The sequence below is a fragment of the Anticarsia gemmatalis genome, chromosome 20 (genome assembly GCF_050436995.1).
Source record: "Anticarsia gemmatalis isolate Benzon Research Colony breed Stoneville strain chromosome 20, ilAntGemm2 primary, whole genome shotgun sequence".
NCBI classification, from domain to species: Eukaryota; Metazoa; Arthropoda; class Insecta; order Lepidoptera; family Erebidae; genus Anticarsia; species Anticarsia gemmatalis.
Genome location: NC_134764.1, coordinates 11,288,942 through 11,312,863, shown reverse-complemented (window position 1 = coordinate 11,312,863; position 23,922 = coordinate 11,288,942). Strand labels below are relative to the sequence as shown.

At 37.6% G+C, this 23,922-nt stretch overlaps 6 protein-coding genes and 2 long non-coding RNA genes across 10 annotated transcripts; 3 read left to right on the top strand and 5 right to left on the bottom strand.

Annotated features, from left to right (window-relative positions):
- The first annotated feature begins 2,285 nt into the window (after positions 1-2,285).
- LOC142981624 (uncharacterized) lies at positions 2,286-3,438 on the top strand. Its single transcript, XM_076127658.1, has 2 exons — positions 2,286-2,378; positions 2,575-3,438. The coding sequence occupies exons 1-2, from the start codon at positions 2,352-2,354 to the stop codon at positions 3,295-3,297; spliced, it is 750 nt and encodes a 249-aa protein (XP_075983773.1). The 5' UTR covers positions 2,286-2,351; the 3' UTR covers positions 3,298-3,438.
- Positions 3,439-4,369: 931 nt separating this feature from the next.
- On the bottom strand, positions 4,370-6,494 carry LOC142981642 (uncharacterized). Of its 2 annotated transcripts, XM_076127681.1 has the most exons (3): positions 6,385-6,467; positions 5,148-5,379; positions 4,370-4,929 (listed from the first exon to the last, which is right to left on the bottom strand). In XM_076127681.1, exons 2-3 carry the CDS (start codon positions 5,175-5,177, stop codon positions 4,627-4,629), a joined length of 333 nt encoding a protein of 110 aa, XP_075983796.1. In that variant the 5' UTR covers positions 5,178-5,379; positions 6,385-6,467; the 3' UTR covers positions 4,370-4,626. The 2 variants fall into 2 exon arrangements, with proteins under 2 accessions (XP_075983796.1, XP_075983795.1); XM_076127680.1 differs by having other exon boundaries at positions 5,148-6,494.
- An 837-nt stretch (positions 6,495-7,331) lies between these two features.
- On the top strand, positions 7,332-8,904 carry LOC142981833 (uncharacterized). The gene is made up of 2 exons (XM_076127959.1): positions 7,332-7,475; positions 7,792-8,904. Exons 1-2 carry the CDS (start codon positions 7,458-7,460, stop codon positions 8,686-8,688), a joined length of 915 nt encoding a protein of 304 aa, XP_075984074.1. The 5' UTR covers positions 7,332-7,457; the 3' UTR covers positions 8,689-8,904.
- Positions 8,905-10,372: 1,468 nt separating this feature from the next.
- Positions 10,373-12,151, bottom strand: LOC142981676 (uncharacterized). Its single transcript, XM_076127746.1, has 3 exons — positions 12,003-12,151; positions 11,458-11,661; positions 10,373-11,007 (listed from the first exon to the last, which is right to left on the bottom strand). Exons 1-3 carry the CDS (start codon positions 12,015-12,017, stop codon positions 10,876-10,878), a joined length of 351 nt encoding a protein of 116 aa, XP_075983861.1. The 5' UTR covers positions 12,018-12,151; the 3' UTR covers positions 10,373-10,875.
- Positions 12,152-12,272: 121 nt separating this feature from the next.
- Positions 12,273-17,792, bottom strand: LOC142981675 (uncharacterized). Of its 2 annotated transcripts, XM_076127742.1 has the most exons (6): positions 17,728-17,792; positions 15,474-16,098; positions 14,810-14,989; positions 13,724-13,822; positions 13,249-13,354; positions 12,275-13,079 (listed from the first exon to the last, which is right to left on the bottom strand). In XM_076127742.1, exons 2-6 carry the CDS (start codon positions 15,486-15,488, stop codon positions 12,901-12,903), a joined length of 579 nt encoding a protein of 192 aa, XP_075983857.1. In that variant the 5' UTR covers positions 15,489-16,098; positions 17,728-17,792; the 3' UTR covers positions 12,275-12,900. The 2 variants fall into 2 exon arrangements, with proteins under 2 accessions (XP_075983858.1, XP_075983857.1); XM_076127743.1 differs by lacking the exon at positions 13,249-13,354 and having other exon boundaries at positions 12,273-13,079.
- A 1,073-nt stretch (positions 17,793-18,865) lies between these two features.
- Positions 18,866-19,630, bottom strand: LOC142981783 (uncharacterized). Its single transcript, XR_012959947.1, has 2 exons — positions 19,439-19,630; positions 18,866-19,084 (listed from the first exon to the last, which is right to left on the bottom strand). It is a non-coding gene; the product is annotated as an uncharacterized LOC142981783 (long non-coding RNA).
- Positions 19,631-19,632: 2 nt separating this feature from the next.
- Positions 19,633-22,354, top strand: LOC142981784 (uncharacterized). The gene is made up of 3 exons (XR_012959948.1): positions 19,633-19,852; positions 20,178-20,236; positions 22,031-22,354. It is a non-coding gene; the product is annotated as an uncharacterized LOC142981784 (long non-coding RNA).
- LOC142981782 (uncharacterized) lies at positions 21,474-23,369 on the bottom strand. The gene is made up of 5 exons (XM_076127887.1): positions 23,190-23,369; positions 22,649-22,696; positions 22,493-22,522; positions 22,022-22,164; positions 21,474-21,593 (listed from the first exon to the last, which is right to left on the bottom strand). Exons 1-5 carry the CDS (start codon positions 23,356-23,358, stop codon positions 21,492-21,494), a joined length of 492 nt encoding a protein of 163 aa, XP_075984002.1. The 5' UTR covers positions 23,359-23,369; the 3' UTR covers positions 21,474-21,491.
- Between the last annotated feature and the right edge of the window lie 553 nt (positions 23,370-23,922).

Genomic DNA, 23,922 nt, shown 5'->3' with positions numbered 1-23,922 from the left:
GAGCTAAAGCTACTTTCGACAGTATCAGCCCAACGCTCTTGCTTCTCTTCGACCCCACCTGCATGGATAACGTGCAAATCTATACTAGATATCTCCTTTCCACTCGCCTCACAAGCCTTTCATCACCTTTTCGCTATCAATGTCAAAGTCAAAGTCAAATATTCTTTATTTCATAAACTTTAACAAGTATTTGAAATTGTCAAAATATTTTTCATCTACCATTCGTCATTAAGGTATAATCAATATGTGTATGTAACATAAGCCGATGTCCAGCTTCAGCGTGTTAATTATTCAAGACGATGCCGCACTCACCTGTAGCCCAACTAGAGTGAAAATCCCTTGTGCTTCTCGTTACTGACAGTTCTGTTGGATACAACTATGTTAGATAGTCAACTACAAGATAAACCGATACAGCTCTTAGAGCACTGGTTGACGTCTACTGTCATTTAGTGACTGGCGAGATAATAATGTCCTCCTAGCCGATATACGGCTACGGCGGTCAGTTTCATTGAAACTGGCCATCTGTGCAGGACTTTATTTATAGTGTCCAAGTGTGTGCACAATACACAGGTACACTCTCTATTCCATCACTCTCATAGTCTGATGGGACGGGTAACCGACACGACCAGTGAGACGAGGTCAGGCGCAGGACCGACGGCTTCTACGTGCTCTCCGAGGCACGGAGGTCTTCGACCTCAACTTCCCAACTCCGGGCAATCTCTAAGAGATTCTTAACAGAAAATCTCAGAAAAGACTTTTTGGCCCGACCCAGGATTCGAACCCGAGACCTCTCGCACGGCAGTCACATACACTACCGACCGCGCCACAGAGGCAAAGAGATAAAAATATGATTGTCCCTGATGAGGGAATTTCATTTAAACAATGAAGGTACTCTGGCCCAGTTAGAGATTATGTTAATAAAAACAACTTTGACCAGGTATTAATAAAAACTTTCATTAAAAAAATAACAAAGAAAGTCTTTTCCTGTAGCTTTCTGTTGGCCGTAGTCCAAAGTTAGTTGGAATAATCTTCACAGCAGCCCAGAGTAAACACGCCTGTTGCATGATGCAACAACATGAGACCAACAATATAAGCGATGACATGGAAGCATTTTATACAATTTGCCCATTTTATACACCTTGTTGTAGTTAAGAATCAACTACTTTATAAGACAACGTTGGGTATTCATTTGAAACTAATACGGATGGATTCGTTACAGTGTTTCGTTCAATTCAATTTAAGATTTGTAAACATTTTCCAAAGTACAGGAAATAGTATAACAGAATACGGAAATTAACGCGAACACGTTTTACCTTAAAATGCCTAACGTTTCGGCGCATGTTGCACTCGCCGTGGTCGCTGGCTGACTGACTTCTATTATACATTAAATATGCAACGCGAGAGTTTAAAAGTTATGATTACCGGAAATAGATTAAGTGAGTTTTTAATCCGTGCTTTGACTTGATTTGTTAGTTAGTTGTTTATGTAGTAGTAGTAAGTTGTAAAATAAAACTTAAAAACAATATAAAACAATGTGTTTTGTCTGCCGCCTGCAAAATGCGCTTGCGTCAATAGCTACAACATATGTATTTACCGCAACATATTCTGCAAAGACCACTATTATTATTGAAGCATGATGTAAGTTTTTATTGTATTATTTTAAAAGAAAATTTCCACATTATAAGGAATATTCCGGGAGTTCTACTAACATTCACACATAATACAACATTATTCCAGGAATTGAACCCACGACCGCGCTCCTGTCCGTTTCGTAGACAAAGCGTCAGCAAGTCAGCTATGATATATTATATAATGAGTAGTTACTTAAAATACATTACAGCAATTATGAGTGGTTAATTTTATATGTTACATACATATTACCGGATTTAAGTTTCGTTTTCGCTTCCAAGCTTAAATCTTTTGTAGTTAAAGATTCTAGGAATCGATAACCGCCACACCAGATCAAACATATTGAGGCACTTAATACTTCTTATTCACCTGACGGTGGCTGAAATAAAAGACGAAACTGTCCCCAGCAACGTTGCGCAGGTCAACTGTTCGCCGTCGCAGATAAAAAAATATCAGGGTTTCTCACAGAAAACAGTCTTCGTGTCGCTTCGCCTCCGGTTCGCTTCTAAACAACAACGTGTTGTCAGATGTTGTTTTTTTGCTTTATTCAATCAGTGCTGTAAAGTTTAATACTTTAATAAATAAATTAATTGTAAAAAATATTTACTTAATAAAACAACAGATTTTTATTGCACTTTAATATAATAAGGCTTTAGTTCTACTGCACGTATAAAAGCGTGAAAGCCGTGATTCAAATCACAGCGGTTTTTATCGTTTACAACATGGTCTGCTATATCAGGTTTGCTTTGGTGAGTTTATTTTTTATTTTATTTTCACCGACTACACTTTCAGTATGAAGTAATAAAAAAGAATGCATTGACCTTTCATTTACGTAGAATAAGAGTCGAACTGAATACCAATACCTCTAATATACTGAGCGCGTTACTGAATTGAGTTGCTACTGAGGATATTAAACAGAGACTAAACAAATGTAAACTTTTTCAGATTCCATTGATGCTATCAGCCGGCGTGCTGAGCATCCCGAACCCGGCGCCGTGCTACACGCCGCCCTCGCCGTGCTGCACGTCCACGCGCACCGTCACCGTCACCACCACCAAGCAGGTCCCCGGCCCGACCACCACTGTCACCAACCCGTGCTGCTCCACCGCCACCGTCACCGTTCCCTCCGTCACCACCTCCGTGGTCACCAGCACTCAGACCGTCACGGTACCTACCACCATCGTACAGACACAGACACAGACCGCTACTGTCACCAGCACTGTTAAAGAAACCGTTACTACAACATCGGTGTCCATATCACCGACAACAGTCGTCGAAACCTCTACCATAACAGAGACCAAGCCGGTGACGACCACAGAGACAGTCACGAACACGGAAACTAAAACTGTGACTGTAGATAACACAAAGACGGTCACCACTACATCGGTACAATACAGTACGATATGTTGTACTCAAACGGTTACTCAAACCGTTGAGAAGCCTTACACAGTGACGAAGACGGACACGAAGTACGTGACGAGTACCCTCCCTGCCAGCACGGTGGTGGTGACCAAGACGGCCACGAAGACGGTGACGCCGCCGCCGAGCACGGTCACGCAGACCAAGTACAGCACCGTGAACACTTGCTGCCCGGTCACCAGCACCGTGACCAGGACCAGTACTAAGACTGTTTACACTACTTCAACTACTAAACCGTGTGGATGTTGAACACGGTGATATAATGCCTTCTTTCAAATTGTAACTTTTAAATTTCTCTTTTGTATGATCAGTATCCAAAGGCATTATAGCAATCATGTATTTTATTTATTTGGTCTTGACAATAAAATAATTAATTAAAATGATATAAAACGCATTTTTATTATCTTTATTATCTTAATAATATTTTAAAGTCTAGTAATGAAATAATGAAATGTAAATAATTTGGTATTGCTATCTTGAAAACATTTAAACACGAATTCACTGAAGTAGTACTGACACTGAAGGAAGCCTACAGAAGAAGACTACGGAACAGATTAAAGCTGGATGCAGCGACCGATCACTGTACCCTGCCGGCCTGCCTACTAGCGGATGCCGATCGCTCTATTTTGATGGCTACTGAACATGACTATGTAGGGATGACGAAGCAGTAAAGCTTATGGCGGGCTCCAACTAGCGTTGCAACATCCATGTAGACGTAAAGCCGCCGCTGAAGAATGTGAGCGGTCTCCAAAAGGCGGCTGAAGTCTGCAGTTCAATACGCGAAAGAATATTTTAGTTTCAAATGTAATAATTGCACCAAGACGAACAGCATTGATGTGAACAGGCCACTTGTAATAACACAATAATAATTAAATCTTATAATTAAAGAATGCACCGCAGTGCCAACCGACAGGTGCAGCTATTATATTTTACATCGTTATATTCGCAGCTGGGTAAATGATATATAATTTGTATACAATTCTAACATTTTGCTTGCAAGGACTGATGGGTTTACAAAATACTATGTTCAACCTTGATTAAATTATACAATTACTTTACTGGCACAGTGATTCAAAGGCCTTGGGCGAAACTGTAGCACTATGAAATAATTATATTGCGATCTGTTATGAGCGGTCTAGAGTTAATCTCCATAGTCACTCACAGTATAGTTTTCATTTTTTAAAGAAAAGCAAATTATTCTACAGGAAAACATAGTTATGTATGTATGTACAAATGAGCTGTGCATATTTTTTGGCTTACGCTAAAAAATACACATGTTTGTAGTGTGTGTGCGTAGTCATTGAAAAAAAATATTTATGCATAGGTTTAATAGTTTTTATTCAAAACTTAATTACTACAACGTTTTTGACAACTCAGCGAAAGCTTTGAACATTAACATCAAGCCTAATATTTCTGTAAAGGTATCGACCAGCTTAATAAATAAACGTCACCAAAGCTTTTTATACACCTATTTGCGGATACTTGAATCTACTGTATATTTCATCCATAAACAGAAACCAGCTCTCTGTTTTATAAATAAAATGAAAATAATTAAAAATGCTATGATGTGAGTCACGTTCAGGCAGCTGGAGTTGCTGCCGGTGCTGCAGCAGGGGCTGCTGGAGCCGGCGGTGCAGCGGGAGCTGGTGGCGGCGCGGGGGCGGGCGCAGGTGGCGGCGCGGCGGCGGGCGGGGCCACTGGCGCAGCGGGAGGAGCTACAGCAGCTGGCGGCGCGACTGCCGGCACAGCAGCCTTAGGGATAAAACTAGAAAAGGCGTTGCAAACAGCAGTGGGGAAGGCAACCGCATTCTCAGCAAATTGGTCCCAGAACGTTGGGCAGCTCTCCGCGTACAGCGGCGATGACACCAACAACAACGACACCTGGAAGTTAAACATGATATCATTTAAAATGTGTGTGCTTTTACAAGCTCATGAATGACTAATATTGTAGTTTGAAGCGAATTATATTATTGGTAAATAAATTAAATCTAAGTTTTACTGATGAAACTACACATTTCCAGCTAATGACCAAATAATCTTATAAACATTTTTTAATATTTATAATGTCGAATATCAAAATAATTGTGTTGTTTACTTACCAAAGTGATACATCTGACGACAGCTGCCATAATTCAAGTACTAGTCAGCTGTAGACTCAATACTAATATAAAGTAGCTGCTTTATATTTAAAAGTATGTTGTCGGTAAACAAATGGTAACTTTTGTTTGTTTTGCTTAACCCTCCGTGCATCTGATCATGTATGTATTTATCATAATTGTACTACTCTATTAAAAACTTTTGCTAGTGACAATAAGAATGGCTGTGCCCGGTCTGTGAGGTACATTTAGCGATAGTTTATCTATTCAATAGCGTTTAATCTGACTTAAACATGTCAGTTTAAACGGATAATCTCCCGCTAAATGTGCCTCTGAAACCGGGCATAGTACGTACACGTAACTATGAAACCGTATGTCTACATCCTACTTAGATATATCATAATGTCACGTCTTTTACACCTGAAGGTGAAGGCTGAAGTATATTCAAAGACTCCCGCGTTGCGCCATTTACAACGTTAATCCCCTGTACCAGCATTGGAGTCTATCACCACATATCGGGTACATAATATTTGTAGATAATATTCAGACATAAATTATAAAAGGCCAGTACTTTGCCCGGTCCTGGAATCACATGCAAGCGATTTTAAGTAATATTATAGTCTGTTTGCTACGCCTTGCACAATACATCTCAGCAGCGTTGTAGGGTTAACTTTTTATTTTTCTTTTCTTACGTATTTCCCTTGCTAAAACATCTGGTATGATGTTGTTTAATTTTTACTAAATAGACTCAAGCGCATATGAATAACTAGCTGACCCGCGCAACTTTGCTTGCATCGCATAAGAGAAAATGGGTCAAATTTTGCCCGTTTTTGTAACATTTTTAATTGCCACGCTGCTCCTATTAGTCGTAGCGTTATGATATTATATAGCCTATAGCCTTTCTCAATAAATGGACTATCTAACACTGAAAGAATTTTTCAAATCGGGCTAGTTGTTCCTGAGATAAGAGCGTTCAAACAAACAAAAAAACAAACAAACACAAACAAACTCTTCAGCTTTATAATATTAGTATAGATTTGTAAACATTAATAAGCTTATGGCTGTAACTCAGAAACTTTGTTGTTATGTACTTATCACCGCCGATATCTTTTTCTTGGGGGCTTCAATATTCCATAAAAAAATCTATATTTGATAACGGATCCGTATGTGGCAGTAGGTTCGCTTTGGCGATTACATTAGGCCATCAATATAACGACAAAACGAATTTCTATATGCCTACATATCACACCCCAGTTTGATTTCTTGATTGAATATTTCGCACTCGTCTTCAAAATATGAAACACCGAAGTTAGATTTTTCCACAGCTAATTTATTTTTATACTTTGTTATTACAACTATGATTTGCGTCAATATATTGCATGTACAGGTGCAACGAGTATTTATTCAGTGGAAGATATAATAAGCAATTTGTTTGTTAAAAAACAAACTATAAGTGATTGAATACACATAATTAAAGCCTTTGATTGCATTTCACATAATAGTCACAATGCTGGCATGATGTTATGAGTAACCCTACATATGAGTTCGGATTGCTTATACCAAGATGATAAAATTAGTCGTTGAAAAATTCTGTTGTTGAATAATGACGGCCAATGGCTCAGTTGATCAGGTCGCCACGCCAATACCATTGCGTCGAGAGGTCGTGGGTTCGATTCCCAGATTGTCTTAAAAGAAAGATATTTTTTTCACATATTGATTTTGATAATTTTTCTGCTGAGAGTACCTCAAGGATCTATCTTGGCCCTCGTCTGACTGTTACCATTTTTTTATTTTATTGTTTTGGACTGCATATTATTATGTGATTCTTATACTTTTAACAACGAAAATTCCCTGCTGGATTAATTTGTCCTGTACACAGGGTTGTCTAGTTCAAAATTTTTAATACATATTATTATTGGGATGGATGTTTGTGTGTGGTCCATAAATTTGGTCGTAACCACTGTAAGCTTTCCTAATTTTATTTTCAACAATGAAAAAAATAAATCAGATACTTTCACACCTTTTTTTCAAATACTTTGATAAATCACAGTTACTCAGCGATGGCGTGACCAATAAATTTTGTCACCAAGTAAAGTTGCACCACACTTGCAGTGTAGGGTTTAATTGCAATAAATATAATACAATGTTTTTTTTATTATTTAAAAACTCTATAAACAATTACTTATTTGCTATAATAATGCTCGAGGTAATTTCTATAATTCTGTTGACTCAAGAGGGCTGTTCTACTCCAATATAAAAGAGTAGGAGTGAGGTCCGTGGAACATTGTGCAGTGATCGCCAACCAACGGAACAATGATCAGGATTGCAGTGGTGAGTACTAATTACTAATTAAAAATCGTGACTTAGTTTAAAGGTGTTTATCCTAAGTAATAATTATGACTTGTATTCAAAGCTTATTTGTCTTTGTCAAACACCTTACGGCTTTTTTAACTTTACTTAGCAGTGATGTATGGCATACATCCAGTTTTCTCTACTTAAAAACGTGTCAATAGAACAGCAATGACAATAATAATCTTTTACTAGTAATCTCCTGATTTAGTAATTTACTAAGTTAAAGACACTACAGTTATGGCGACGGGCGCATATTAGTTCTTTCCTCGATTTAATAATACTTGATTTCCGCCAGGTATCGTGTATGCTGATAGCCGCAGTGCTGGCTCAGCCTAACCCGTGTGGCACGTGTTGCTACACTCCGAAGACAATCACTGTGACAGCCACGAAGACCGTCACCAAGTCCTGTCCGCCGCCCATCACCAAGACATCTACTGTTACTACGACGCTGCCTCAAGTCACTAGCACTAAAACCGTTACGGAAACCCCATGCCCTGTTACTCAAACTCAGACAGTCACTCAAACCGACACTGTAACTCTCCCAGCTAGCACTGTAACTGAAACTTCGACTGAAACGTTACCTGCATCTACTGAAACTATCACTTTACCAGCTGAAACTATTACTGCAACTGAAACTGAAACTGAAACTCAGACAGTGACTGCGACTGAAACTGAAACGATTACTAACACTGAAACTTCTACGGCAACTCAAACGATTACTAACACTGAAACTTCGACTGTAACTCTCGATCCCATAACTTCTACACAGACGGTAACTGCAACTGAAACTAAAACTGAAACAGTAACACTTCCGGCCCAGACTGTTACTTCAACTAGCACTGAAACTCAGACTGTCACTGCAACTGAAACTACAACGTTACCGGCTTCTACTGTAACGTCTTATGTAACTCTACCTGCCCAGACTGTGACTGAAACTTCTACTACAACGTCTATATCGACGTCTACCGTGACATCTACTGCGACGGCTACAACCACGGCTACGGTAACCGCTACGTCGACCTCTACGGCAACGACTACGGCTACAGCTACCGTAACTACGACATTGCCTGCCTCCACGGTCACTAAAACTAAGACAACTACTACGACGGTCACTCCGTGTCCTTCGACAGTCTACAAGACTAAGTACTTCACCACTACCTTGTATCGCTTCCCACACGGCTGCGGCTGTTAAATACAAACAGTCTCTTTCATCACTTTCAAATAAAATTCTATAAACATTTTGCTCCTTTTAGATCTGTCAGTATACTTTCGGCCTGTAGTTTTATCCGTTAAGGCAAGTAGTTACCTTCGTCTTTTGATTGTTCGCTAAGCAGGAGCAATAGTGGTATGTTTTATTGCCTGATCTTTTCGAAAATAATTTACGAAATAAATAAACACGTTTGAAGTATCTTTGCGTTTTCTTTTTAACCTCACTAACAATTTTGGGGACAGAAGAGAATTTCGAAATATTAGAATATTATTTACCGTTTTTCGCTTGACACTTTTGTCAACTTTCACTGACATAGATGCTATACACGTTTATTTAAAACGTCCTTAAAATTAGTGCATCTTTCAAAATCTGCATTAATTATAACTTTTAAACTCTCGTGTTGCATGTTTAATGTATAATAGAATACGGGAATTAACGCGAACACGCATTTTACCTTAAAATGCCTACGCACTCGCCGTGGTTCCAGGCTGACCAGCCTGGGACCACGGCGAGTGCAACCTGCGCCGAAACGTTAGGCATTTTAAGGTAAAATGCGTGTTCGCGTTAATTATACCAAGACCAACATAAAATAATGCAGATCTTTCTCAATATTTTATTTATAGCCTAGATTTTACAAGCTGCATCTGCTTTGGTTAAACTCATATGTCACTTTGACTTTAGGAAGTCGTTTATCTCTTTGAAAAGGAGATCATCCATTTTGGGCCTTTTTTCAAAGTGCCGGCCAACAAAAAAAAGTGGCATTTATCGATAGAGCTAGCCATTTGAAGCAATAGTTAGTATGGCACGAAACCGGTAGGATCGCTTTGAACCGAGTTATACAGGTTTGAAGATTCATAATATTCAAACATTTATTCATTTCTGAAAGTGCTGTGAAACATAAATAATGATTGATTTTGCTAGAATTAACTATCTGAGGCAATTTTCATTGTGAAGCGACCACTCTGAAGTTGATTTAAGGTCGTAAGCACACGTATCAACTCAGAAACGGGTCGTCACCGTATCAACTCGAGCTCATCAGTATTATTTGTATGTAATTCCCTACTGTAACACACTTATCGGAATCGTTATGTGATCGCCCCGGCTCACGACGATGGGAGTGGTGCGTATACGCATTATGCATACACAAGCACCCAGGGTGGAGTGCGGGCCCTAAAATGTATGGAGCCTGGATGATCTCCGTTAATAACCATATTACGGCTACATGTGAAATGGCTGCTTATACCTTCGGCTATAACAGGCGTCGGGAGATAGCGCTATAAAACGAATAGATAACTGAAGAATTGGCAACTCCAAAAACATTGAAAAGTCGTTTCGTTGGAATGTATTGCATTGGGTTCGATTCCCACTCGGAACAATTATTTGTGCGTTCCACATATCAATGTTTCGGGTCTGTTTGTACTTTTGTCCGTTGTTTGTACGTTTATAAAAGTCTCTGCGACACAAGAGCTATTCTTAGTGCAGAAGTTGTCTTTATAACACAAAACGATTTTTTATTTCACAAAGCCTTACCAGCTTATGTCTTGTGTCTAATGTCAACAATGAGTGTTGTCGACAGCTGGCTTGTATTCTTGTTTACTTGACTGTGTACGACTCATATATGTGTGTGAACGTACGGTGCACTTGTGTAAATAAAAATAAATTAATTAACAATTATTTTAATGACATACAAACTTTCCCCTTCTTTTCTCTTAATTTTAAATTAGGGATCATACAGATGTACATGTCAGTCCTACGAACCTTGTAAAGTAAATTTTAATTAAACAAACTCCATTAAACTAAAAGTAGCTTCCGAGTTACATGTTTAACTTACAAAATATGATTTAACATAGTTAACATACCCACATCGTACTTATTTGTCTCGAGCTCCGTCATTGAATTCTTTCTTGTACACTGAAATCTTAAAACTAGCCCTTCCCCTTTTACGATACTAAAAATCTATTTAATCCTTCCGGGGATTAATAAACCAATAAACATGATATTATTATGCTTCCTAATTTAAATCAACGTTCTACAACAACATTTGTGTTATTCAACTTACTTGAATTAAAAAAAATGTGTAATTGCAATAAGATTCCTTAAAACCTTCAAAATGTGTCTAGGTATGAAACAAAATTGTGGAAAATGCACTGCACAATAGACTCATAAGGCCTAGCCGTTGTTGACCGCGGATTGTATGGCGCTAGCAACCTGATTAGCCACTTGACTGAGCGCGTCTGCCGTGCTGTTGACGGCCTTTGTAAAACTCGCGAGAGGGTCTTCTGGAGGTTTCGGCACCGCTGGCTGTAAAAAAATAATAATTAATTTGAATGACAATACATAATGTAGTCATTTTTAAATACGATTATGTGTGTAACAAAAAATGATTGGTAAAATAGTATGTGCTCATGTCAAGAAGAGAACATATTGTGGTATTAGAATAAAGATAGTGATGTGATAGTAAAAAAACTAGTAGTTTGTTGATATAACGTTCCCAAGCACGTAAAAACATTCTGTTGGTAACTCGATAATGAAACAGTGTAATTACATGCACGATGTAATTACACTGTATGAAATGCTACAATGTTATTCATAGCGATATTAAGTACCAAAAACCGGAACACTGAACTCGTCGCTAGCTTTTTATGCTAGCTCTTTACTTATTTCTATTCCAAATTAACCGCAAATGTTCCTAAAGTAACCCCATTTTACGGTACTTGAACCTTCGAAAATGTGAAGAATACTTCCACGTACCGAAGTGAGTGCTGTGTTATTCACAGGAGCAGTGTTATTGGAGGCAGCAAGATAACTAGCGCTGGCCAGCTGTTGTGCGGTTGCAGAAGGACATTGCTTTGTGACGGCACTCAACCCTGAGAGAAGTGGCCCCAAGAGGAAGTCCGGTAGACTGAAGAACTGAGTGTAGGAGCTGATGGGAAGCAGCAAGAGGGAAGTGAGAACCTGTGAAAGGGAGATTGTTTTAGTGTAGACTTATTCAGCAAGTGCAACGAATATTAAAAATAGTTACTTTCTTGAACCATCGCTGATGAAAGTTTTGAAACAAGAAGACACCGAGGGCGGTTTGTGAGTATACTCTCTAGTTCGACTTAGTAGAGAGCCTTGGTACGCACGATTAATCAGTATCATAATTAGCAATGTTATTTCAAAAAAGAACTATCAGTTAGCAGGTCACTGATATCCAAAATGTAAAATGTTTTGTATTTTTGACAGCCGTGAATCCGGCACACAAGGCTCTCTTGTAAGTTGTTTACCCATAGCATATCATAAAAGATATCACTCACCAAAATCGACTTCATGTTAAGTATTGTCAGGAACTAGTGCAGACAAGTGAATAAGTGAAAGGTTGATGTCTCAATGATGTACAATTTGTAACGCACGTCTGTATTTAACACGCCCTAGACCCTATTGTACCGAAACATATTTCATTTTGTGACATTTACAATAACATTCAATATTAAATATTCATAAGCAAAAATATTTTTTATTGTTACGGTCAACACCACAATATACATTATTTATTACAATAATAAAAAGCCTTAAACATAGCCTACACACTAATATACTAAATACTGATTGCATTTTGCATTAAATGTAGTGGGTGTGTCCACTACACTTAATGCAAAATGCAATCATTTCGAACACTTCACGTCGTATCACCCGAAAATTTCATATTATTATCTATATATCATTCACCTACAGCGTATATGCCGCGATTTGGCCAGAGCCCGCGAAAAAGGCGCTTAAAAATGTTCTGAATTAATAAATTAACTAAGTAACCTACACAATGACAACCTAAGAGCAAAAATGATATGATTTATATGAAAATATTTTACAATAAAACTAGTTTACTGTAAATAATTCATCAAAGTTGGCCAAATCAGTCTCATCAAATAAACTACACTCACTACAGAGGCATTTATCTACAATTCTTCCAAATAATCGAATTTAAAACGCCCCTAGTGAGTTTTATGAGAACTAAATCTGACAAGTGATTTTACATGTCAAATATTTGATGTACAACAATAACTACTGTGGCACTCCGCAGTGGTTCGTTGCTACTTTCCTATAAAAAACATTTTCTTTTTTCAATCATACAATAGTAAACGTTCGCACAATACGAAGATACGATAGTATCAAAGTTTCGAAGCTTGAAACTTTGTCATCGTGTTAATAAGTGAGTTAATGAGTGATAGTATTCATGGTTAGTGTTTTGTTTTGTCCTTGAGGCCGAAGAAGCGCTGGATGGAGATGGGCGGCGGCTCCGGCTGGTCGAAGTCCAGCCTTCGGTCGAACAGCCGGAAGATGTCGCTGACCCTTCCTGGCTGGACCACGCTCCCTGCCTGCGGGTTTCCTAGGAGCTGATGAGAAGCAACGTTATAGTTTCTCTATTATTTTGGTTTTAGAAGTCGGTAATGGTTATAGTTTTCTACAGAAGCGATCCATGGGTCTAAACCTTGACAATGATTTGTTAAAATGTATAAAAAATGAGTGTAGTTCAGTTTATCCGTGAATAAGCTTTATACCTACCTAAGAGTTGTTTAAAACAGTTCTTGAAGAAACGCGAGTTTTCCACCCCGCACTTGGACAGCGTGGTGGACTCAAAGCCAAATACCCCCTTTATTCCGAGAGGAAACTGTGGGACAGTATAAATAATAATGAATAAAATAATTTAACCCATTAATATCTTACAGGTGGGCAGGAGGAAACCATTTCCTCCCAGAATGAGGAAGGGGTTAGGCCTTGAGTCTATCACGTTGGTCAAGTGCATGTTGTGGTCTTTTTATACTTTCAAGTTCTGCGTTAAAGAATTTTCAGCCTTGAAAGGTTTTCTCACGATGTTTTCTTTCATCGTTATATCAAGTGACTGAGAAGTTATTGGCATGTTACTTCGGATTCGAACCATCAAACAGTTGCTGTGTGTGTGTGTATCACTGTGTGATATGACTACGTATTTCGTAATCTATCTTTCTTTTATCTTTATTTATGTATGTAATGTACTGACCGTGTTTAAGTCTGGTGGTGCGAGGTGATACCACAGATTGTACAAGCTGCCAGTAAATGCTCCGTCTTTGGGATTTAGCTCGTCCGGCGTTGGCGAGGCCTGTCAATTAATAAAACATTCAGTCAATATAGCGTACCTTTAGCGTAGTTTTATCAATGACTCAAACTGAATTTATCCAAAAAAAAAAAAAATATTCCTTATCTGGTTCTATGAATAAAGTAATGATATAATTCAAATGAATCGTTTTTACGTAGGAAAAAACTAAGTGATCTAAAGAAGAAATCTAGTGTCAAATGCATTTAAGCCACCCGAAGACCTAAAAAATGGCTTGATTACATTTATTATTGACGATACTCGTGTCTGACTTTTAACGTACCTTCCGAGGTACGTAGACACTCAGTTATAAACCACTAAGTGCCCACATAACTACAGAATGTCTTCGTCAATAAACACAATTTCTAAAGCTACTTGTTTCACATCTAATAGTCACAGTGTGTGTAAAAGCACTGGACTTGCAAAAATACGCATATGATTGACTCCTTCATATGCGCTGTTGTTTTGAGTTGCCGGTGATGTAGTGTTCGTTCATGTTGCCGTATTTATACTGAACTGGGGAACGAAACGATAGCGCGATTCAGAAATATGAGTACAACGCCATCTATCGGACTGTAGGGCAATTATTGCTGGACTCTAGTATGTTGGGCGCTCAGAATACAGGAACGTCTAAATGTGTTACGTAAGCCATTTGTGAATGTGATAACATACTATGTTATTTGTTGATATGTTTATCAAGAGAAAATATATATTTTCGGGCTTTTTCGGCTTTGATTTAGAGAAGAATATTTATCAATTTTCCGTTAATCGCCACCATACTCGATAAATAACATGCACAGCCTGAATTTTGTAACATCAGTATCAACTATCAGTCGGAATTTACCATATTTCTTGGATAAAGGTAGACTTTTTCGGATGACATGCCAAAAGTTGCCTTGTTATCTATCGCGGTTATTAAGAATTTTAGCTATTAACTTTGACACTAGGTTCACCGTGAAAGCCATAGTACAAAATAGAGAATAATGGACTCACATCATCAAAATGCAGCCTGAAGCCGTCATTCCCGCTGAGCATGGAGCGCACCAGCGACATGGGCACGCGGCTGCCGCGGTGGTGCGCCGAGGGCAGCGGCTCGAAGTTGGGCCCCAGCAGCTTGCGGACCCTCGGGTCCCGCCAGTTACACGAGCTGATGACCAGGACGTAGGAAAGCACCTGCAGACGTGCGTTCAACAAATAAATCCTTTGCACTTTCATAAGTTTTAAACTTCCGTGTCGCATGTTTTACATATAGGAGACGGAAATTAACGTGAACACGCATTTTACCTTGAAATGCCTAACGTTTTGGCGCAGGTTGCACTCGCCGTAGTTGCAGGTTTTCATAAACAAGGTAATTTGTAACTTAAAATAATCCTTATACGGAAATCTAATTTCAAACACAGTAAAGCTAGCCAATCTGTCATCCAGTCGATACTTGTATACTCCATACAATTATTTTTATCTAAGTGATGAAAGATTATCTTGCTCATTGCACAAATATTTAGTAGGGATGGTATTCCAAATTGCTTAGCAGAAGTGACAGTTACAAGGTTAGCAGAGTAATCTAAAGGATCAAGGGGGTGCCAAGCGTTCACATTGAGACATTAATTCATAATTTTTTTTTGAGTTTGAAATAATGTATGTAAGATGTATTACTCACTACAAGACGCAGCATCAGGAGCTCTTGATAAATCCTCGGCGCAACAGCAAATGACTTATTTCTATCTAACTTCCTATTTTAATACAACATTCACAACAAACACGTCTATTGTTTAATATCATTTATTTTTGTTCATATGTTACACAATTATTGTTATTAGTTGTTATAATAGTTATTGACATATTCTCTCATTCTTTATCTTGTAGGCTAGGAGAGAGGCTCGGAAGCCTAGGATAAAATTAATTAACAACGGAATTCCTTTTACATTCTTACCATATAAAAATAGCTAATATCACTTTACTAGTGATAAAACAGTTACAGAGGAGGTTAAGCTTAATAATATTAAAAATATATATGAATTTATTATTTATTTAGTTTTAATTATTAGGTACTATGTTGTACAGGTAAGTGAATGCAGTAGTAAGTTATATAAACGATAGAATTTAAAAATAATTAATTATGTTATTAATTATCCGAATAAGTAGGTAGAATTGTCTTTTGCGTACAGTATTTGTGTGAGGTCAATTAGGAAACTGTCATATTCTCCAGTAGCCGGTGTTCCATCTTTGAAGAAACACAAAACTTGCAGGCTCAACACTGTGACCAGCAACACTTGAAGAATTATCTGTGAAATATAAGGTCTTAAGGTGAGTCTGCACAAAAAGAGTAATGTGCTTAATGAGCGAAAGTCCGTTTACAGAGATTTATTGAAAAACATTCGGGATCGAGGATCAAAAACCACTGTTTTAAGCATCCCGGGATTTGAACTCGAAACCTTCACTTCGTTGCAAATAATGGTCATGCGACACTAAAGTTTATAGTTCCTCCATGTTACAACATATGTAAAGACTTTGAATGTAGAAGGGCGTGAGTGGAAAAAGATGGATGGATTGTATGTATAAGGACATGGAAGTGAAAGGGGTTAAGGCTGAATTTACAGCGAAAACAAATAAATTGAGAAAGACAACATGTTAATATGGAACAAAGGTCAAGGTAATGAAGAAAATGCACTAAGAATGCTCAAATATCCTAGTGTTATAATAAAGAAAACTGTCTCTAAACTGAAAATACAACAAATAATCTGGGGGCACGGAAGTGCCCCCGCAAGTCGAGCAAAAAAAAAGCGGCACGGCCGTAACATCCTTTTCTCGAAGCAATTCGGGCTATTTTTGACACCCCTATAATTTCGTAGTGGATAAAACAAGAAGCCTGGATTTTCAGCAACTAATCAGTCATTGTATAAACACGGTATATTTAAAATTTCAGTCAATTTGAACCAGTAGTTTAAGAATGACAACTTGTTAAAATTTTGAATTTTGTCACTCACTGATTCACTGACTCACTGACTCACCGATCATCAAAAGTCTAAGGTACTTCTAGCAGACTTAGAAGCTTCAAATTTAGAATACAAATAGGGTTTAGTGTCTTAATCATGGGAAAAATTCAATATTTTCTAATTTCGGTCAAGTTTTCTAAATACACTAACTGCAACAATAACTTTGTAATCCCATATAAATGTATACGATTACAAGGTTACATTTGCAGTTAATGAATTAAATTATTATTTCTGTAGAAAATTAAATAAATAGGTGTAAATATGTATCTACTATATGAGACATAACGGGAGGGGGTATAGGGTGGGTAAGGGTGTTTAGCCCATGAAACTGAACAACATTCCCATAGGAAAATATGTTGAATTATGAAAAAAATACGGCTTTCCATACAAATTGGACTTATGTTTGCTCTATTCGCTCTACAAAAAGAAGTGAGATGCCATCAAAAACATTCTGTAAAAACCTCAAGTCTCGCCGTAAAAAGTTGTGAGATCTATATAATACCAAGTCGATTAATCTATTTAGTCTCTACTTAAAGGACCTTCTGTCTTAAGTTATTACGTATGTTATTATCATGCCAATTTAAAAAAAAATATCTTTAAAACAAATAGATCGACTTGGTCATCGCAAGAAAACACAAATTCGCCATTAACATTTCAGGAGCATTAACTTCTCGTCGTGCTGTGTAGTGTGATACATACTAATAATCAAATCATGCGATGGCCAGGTCGGTCTATTTGTTTTAGAGGTATTTTTTTTAAATTGGCATGATAATAACATACATAATAACTTAAGACAGAAGGTCCTTTAAGTAGAGACTAAATAGATTAATCGACTTGGTATTATATAGATCTCACAACTTTTTACGGCGAGACTTGAGGTTTTTACAGAATGTTTTTGATGGCATATAATATACTTACAGCAGTTGTGTTCATTGTGATAGTAGCAGTACCGGTGACCTCAGACAGGTGCTGTTTAAATGTCGTTGTTTCAGTGTTATTTTATATACAAAGTAGCCGTAACTTTTTTTTAAAATTATGCGCAAAATACATACGTTGCGGCGGCTTTTCTTGCGTTAAATCATAGCGATAATGGTACCTTGGCGAGCGGCTTAAAAATCCTTGGCTGCTGTACTGTAGGAGAAGGCTTTCTTTTTAGGTCAAATCAATAGTTTCTGGGAACCTATCATTTTATTATATTTGTCATAGATGTATGATTCCCTAGTTACATACTTTCCCAATAAACTAACTTTCTGATGTTTTTCTGATTGCGATACGTGAATAGAGAAAATAAACTTCCTCCCATTTCAGAAAACAGACAAACAGCCATACTAATGAACATAACATTAAGAAGAAATAGGACACAAGTTATATTGTATCTATCATGACCAATTGATATGAAACAATTGCATTTTGTCGTCTTTTCAACTACAAATAATTGTTCCTTATTCTTATATGTATTTTCATAAACAATACTTTAATTCCTCACAGGGTAGTTCAACGCCCCTATGGGGTCGATGACCTTGAGTCCAGTGTACCTTGATCTCTTACTACTGCTTTTAATTCATTGATGGTATTCATGAACATCACAGTGAATTCCAAGCTAGTAAGGAGGCAATGATGAGAGGATAGGAATTGCTCATTATGTTATAAAATATTGGCTAGCACTGTATTGATTCACCAAGTTTTTTGTTTATTTTTTGTTTTTTAAAAGACAATTCCCGCACTAAGCGCGCTTGCGTCGCAGGGACTTTCGCAGACATATAAACAACGGAAACAAAGTACAACCAGACCCGAAACAATTATTTGTGGATCGTGATAATTATATTTGTTCCGTGTGGGAATCGAACCCACGACCTCCCAAAACAATGGTAGCGGCATGCAGATTTAAACCACTGCGCCACGGAGGCAGTCGCTGATACTTGATGATCGCTGAACTGATGTAAGACTGATGTGAGACCATTAAAACATATTGATAAAGACGACACTACTTACTTAGATTACAAAGTTGGTCACATTCTAGTATTCAGTTGAGGGAAAAGTAAATAAAACACAAATATTTTATGTTAAACTGTTATTTTATTGTTGCCTATATCACCGTGCCTGCGCCAAAGACCCTCGTCACCACGCCATCTACTTCAGCGTCGAGTGGCTCCCACACGGTGCCCTCAATGAAGTGGAACGCTGGACCGACGACCGTCGCCTGCCACTACGACAGCGTCTTGAAAACTGGCTCCTGTGAAGTAGCCAGCGCGCAGCCCAGGAAGAACGGCAGTAACTACGAGTTTAACGTTTATAACATTGTGTTATAGACAATGCAGTTTAATGAGAAATGTAATTCAATGGAAAATATTACTTTTTTGACGAAGTAGCACTTACATTTTTAATTTAGTAATATGACTTCTGCTATATCAAATGTTATGTAGGTTGAAAGCCTATTATCACACTTATATTACAATATACACTATTGAGAAGAACAACACAATTTGAAAACATAATAGTGCTCTGGCCGACTTCATGATCGTACCCAAGACCATGACAAGAGATTATGATCGGTAATACATGCTCTACCACTACCACGGCCATAAATACAATATTTTTTTTAAATAATTAATATACTTAAATAACATACCATAATAAACTTCATGATCCGTGTTGTTGCAAGAAGCGTTGAACAACGTATGTCACTTGTTTATTTAAATGTTCTTTAATCACGCGTTAGTTCAATGTCCCTTCCACATGTCAATACATTTTTGAGAACAATAAAAAAAGAACAAAAGACACGGGCTTTTTATTTTATACAATTGGCTTATACTAAAAAATAATAAAAAAACGGAAATAAAAAACAATTAAAATATATACATATATTACTAGAAAATCATTTATTAACAGACAATATTATAATTATCTAGGTACTTTTGCCGACATGTTTCTAACTTCATTCAAGATGTAATTTTAACGAACTTTCACAATCACACCACACCAAAACCACGTTAAACCATGTTATTTCTACGACGGAGTGATTTCCCTGCGCCCGGTTTCTGAGGTACATTTAGCGGTAGTTTAACTATTCAATAGCGTTCAATCTATACGAATATTATAAAGCTGAAGAGTTTGTTTGTTTGTTTGTTTGAACGCGCTAGTCTCAGGAACTACTGATCCGATTTGTAAAATTCTTTCAATGTTAGATAGCCTATTTTTTGAGGAAGGCTATAGGCTATATATCATCACGCTACGACAAATAGGAGCGGAGTAGCAACGAGAAATGTTACAAAAACGGGGAAAATTTTGACGCATTCTCTCTTATGTGACGCAAGCGAAGTTGCGCGGGTCAGCTAGGGATTTTATAATTTCTTTTTCTTATCTTACAGTTGTACAACCTGCTTCAAGATGGGCTTTCACCGTCGTGATAACTGTCATATCAATGCAGGTGAGATATTTTAGCTGTCAATCGAAATATCTTGACAATATATCCGACAGGAACTTTAAATGTTTACTCTAGGTAATGTATCTGAATGAGCCTTTGTGTAAAATATTTTTTGCTATAACTCAAATTAACTAGGCCAACGTAGTGGACTCAAGGCCTAACCCTTCCCATAATACGGGAGGAGACCTTTGGCCAGCAGTGGGACATTAATGGGCTGTATTTATCTCTTAAATGTTGGACTTTTAAACAAAATCAATGAGTGCTTGAAACTCTTTATAGCTTTGTTTCATATTTATTTTGTTTGCTAGCTCTGCTCTAAGCAATAATTCCATTTAGTTCTGATACACTATATTTATTAGAGAACCAAATTAATCAAATCATTAGCACTCTATAAATACATAGCAGAATTTCAGCAAATAGTATTATTTATGGAGCGCTAATGAAAAATAATAAAGTCGAAAAACAGAGTAAATAACTAACATATAAATAGCGAAAGTCTGTCCGTCGGTTTGTAAAGCATCATATATGGAAAAGTATGTTTGTCTGCTACGCTCTTAAGGCTAAACTGCTGAAATAACATTTGCTGTTGAGACAGTTGAAAACGCAATCCTATTGTATAGGTACTAGCTGACCCGGCAAACGTTGTTTTACCAAAAAAAAAGAAGAAAAAAAGTGTCGTTTAGGGGCATGAAAAATAGATGTTGGCCGATTCTCAGACCTATTCAATATGCTCACAAAGTTTAATGAGAATCGGTCAAGCCGTTTCGGAGGAGTACGGTAACAAAAACTGGGACGCGAAAATTTTATATATTAGATGTAGTAGATTTAGCTTAATTGGAAACTTTTAAATAATATAAAATAATATATGGTAAATATTCTAAATCTATACTAATCTATACTAATATTATAAAGCTAAAGAGTTTGTTTGTTTGTTTGTTTGAACGCGCTAATCTCAGGAACTACTGGGCCGATTTGAAAATATATTTCAGTATTAGATAGCCTATTTATCGAGGAAGGCTATAGGCTACATAACATCACGCTACGGCCATTACTAGCGGAGTAGCAACGAAAAATGTTACAAAAACGGGGAAAATTATGACCCATTCTCTCTTACGTGACGCAAGCGAAGTTGCTCGGGTCAGCTAGTCTCATATAAAAATGGCAGATTCGAATCTCATATACAAACGCTATTGAATATATAAACTACTGCTAAATGTACCTCAGAAAACGGGGAGGTAATAGCCTAACAAAAACCATGTTATTTCTTGGAGATCAGTTTAGTGAAAGGTATTTCGACACACAGCGTGACTGGAACAGCTAGCAGGTACGTGAAGAACGCTGTTGCTATTGTGTCTACTGCCTGAAACAGAAATATTGCACTAAATATCGTGGAGTTCCAACAATAAAAATGAGGAAAATAGCTTTTACTGAGCAGACGTGTAGATGTAGCATATTATTTTTCATTGACTCAAGGTAGAGTCAATGAAAAAGTTCTTCTTTTTCTTTTATAAAAAACAACTTCTGCACTAAAAATAGCTCTGGTGTCGCGGGGACCTTTAAAAACAACCAACGGACACAGAGTTCAACCAGATCCGAAGCAACTTTTTGAGAATTGCATAAATGTTGTTGCTTGACGGGATAGAACCCACGACCTTCCGATGCAATGTCGTGGGGACTCATAATTGACAAAAATTATTTGGTCATTCTTTTAATGACAGCTCTTTTAATCACTAGTTGTTACATGTTATTGCAGCCTTAAGAAGAGTAAAAACTACAAAAGGTTGATACCATTTCCAGTAGTGTGCTGGTGACGGGCGTGAGGTTGGCAGCCTTGAGCAGCATGTTGACGCTCCAGTGCAGCATCACGACGGACAGAGACATGCGCCCCAGCGGGTACCAGATGCGCCACGAGAATATGTGCATCAGGAAACCTGCACAGAACAGTAGCGTTCTTATCATTTATGCCCGGTTTCTGAGGCACATTTAGCGGTAGTTTATCTATTCAAACTGTCATGTTTATATGAGCTTAAACGCTATTGAATAGAAAAACTACCGCTTAATATATTCCAGAAACCGAGGGTAAGTGAGCTTTCCATTTAAAGTCGGCAAAGATAAAAATAAAACTCATTTTTCAATATCAGTTAACTGTCACAGTTTTATTTAAACCGATTCAGAGCTAATTCTTTAAGGATGCCCAGGAGGTCAACCTGGGGTAAAAGTTATTTTTTACCGCTTCCAGCAAAATAATTGTAATCTTACCATGTGACCCAGATTTCTTGCTTGCAGTTCCTGAAAGAAAAAATAAACTTTAAAAACTTCAATAAAATGTTTACTATCTAATAGTATCGAACAATAACAAATTCAACACCTTATTCACAAATAATAAAATATTTTAATGATTTATAATATGCTCACCATTACTATCGCTATGTCCATTGGTAGCTGATGTAGATGTGACTTTCTCTGAAGAAGATATAACATTTTATTATTAACATTGACTTGCTCTGTGGTCTAAAATAGTCTTAATGGTAGTTATTTTTACTAATCAATAGGTCCTTTAGTAGATTTTCAATTTGGAATTAGCCAGTAGCTAAGATTTATTTACGTCCCCGGCTTTCGTTTCGACAGTTCATATTATGACCTATGTGTGTTCGGTAGTGTAGGTAGCAGCTTCTTAGATCATCAAAGATTTATACCTAATAGAAAGATTGTTAAAATTAATTGGCGATTAAAAAGAGTGGCCTGGAGTTTCTTGCCAGCTCTTCTCATTGGCCCTACCTTCCGAACTGATTCCGATTCCGTAAATTCACTCTCTGTATCATTGACTATCATAAGTGTGAACATTTGACCTATATGAATAAATGATTTGATTTTGATTTGATTTTGACAGACAATGGGTATATTTCTATACACCTCTACCTGTATGACAAGCATGAAATTTAAATCAAAATCTCACTGATATTCTTCCTGCTCGTATCATTATAAGTGCCGAAGATGAGCGCGGCCCCGAGCAGCACGAGCACGGGTCTCTCGAGCGCGATGTACAGCGCGTTGAACTCGCGCGACGTAAAGTCCCGCAGCAGGTGGCCTGACGTCGTCCACGCCAACATCACCGGCACTAACATCTGACACGATGATATCAACCACTGGAATTTAACAAAATACAAAATTTTATATAACAAAGATATTTTATTTGCATATTGCAGTGGAGGCTAATATTTGGGAAGGGCAGTCAAACAAAAACGTAGTAAAGGTTTAACTCACGGGCATTCATGTTAAGCTGGGTACTCACACACGGTATTACTCGATAGTATTACTCGAATTCAAGTAAAAATCAATGTGTGGACCGCAAAACTCACAGCTCGAAGGCTCGCATCGAGCCGGCTCGATGGAATTAAATAAAACTAATTTCCTTCGCACTTACTCGAAGCGAGCCGTCGAGCTTGACTCAAGCGTGTGTACGTAACCGCGAGTGGCGCGATTCGAGCGTCAGTCCGCCATTGATGATCGTCGTGAAAACACGTGTAGAATAAAAAAATGGATTTACGAGTTTATTCCAAAGGTGTTTCTTTCATTTTCTTTAATTCTTTTATAATTAAGAACTGCGAGACTTGCTAAATACAGCCACCGTTTCCTTTGTAGCACAGACATCCTTTGGCTCGAACGGACCGGTGAATACTGAACGGTGC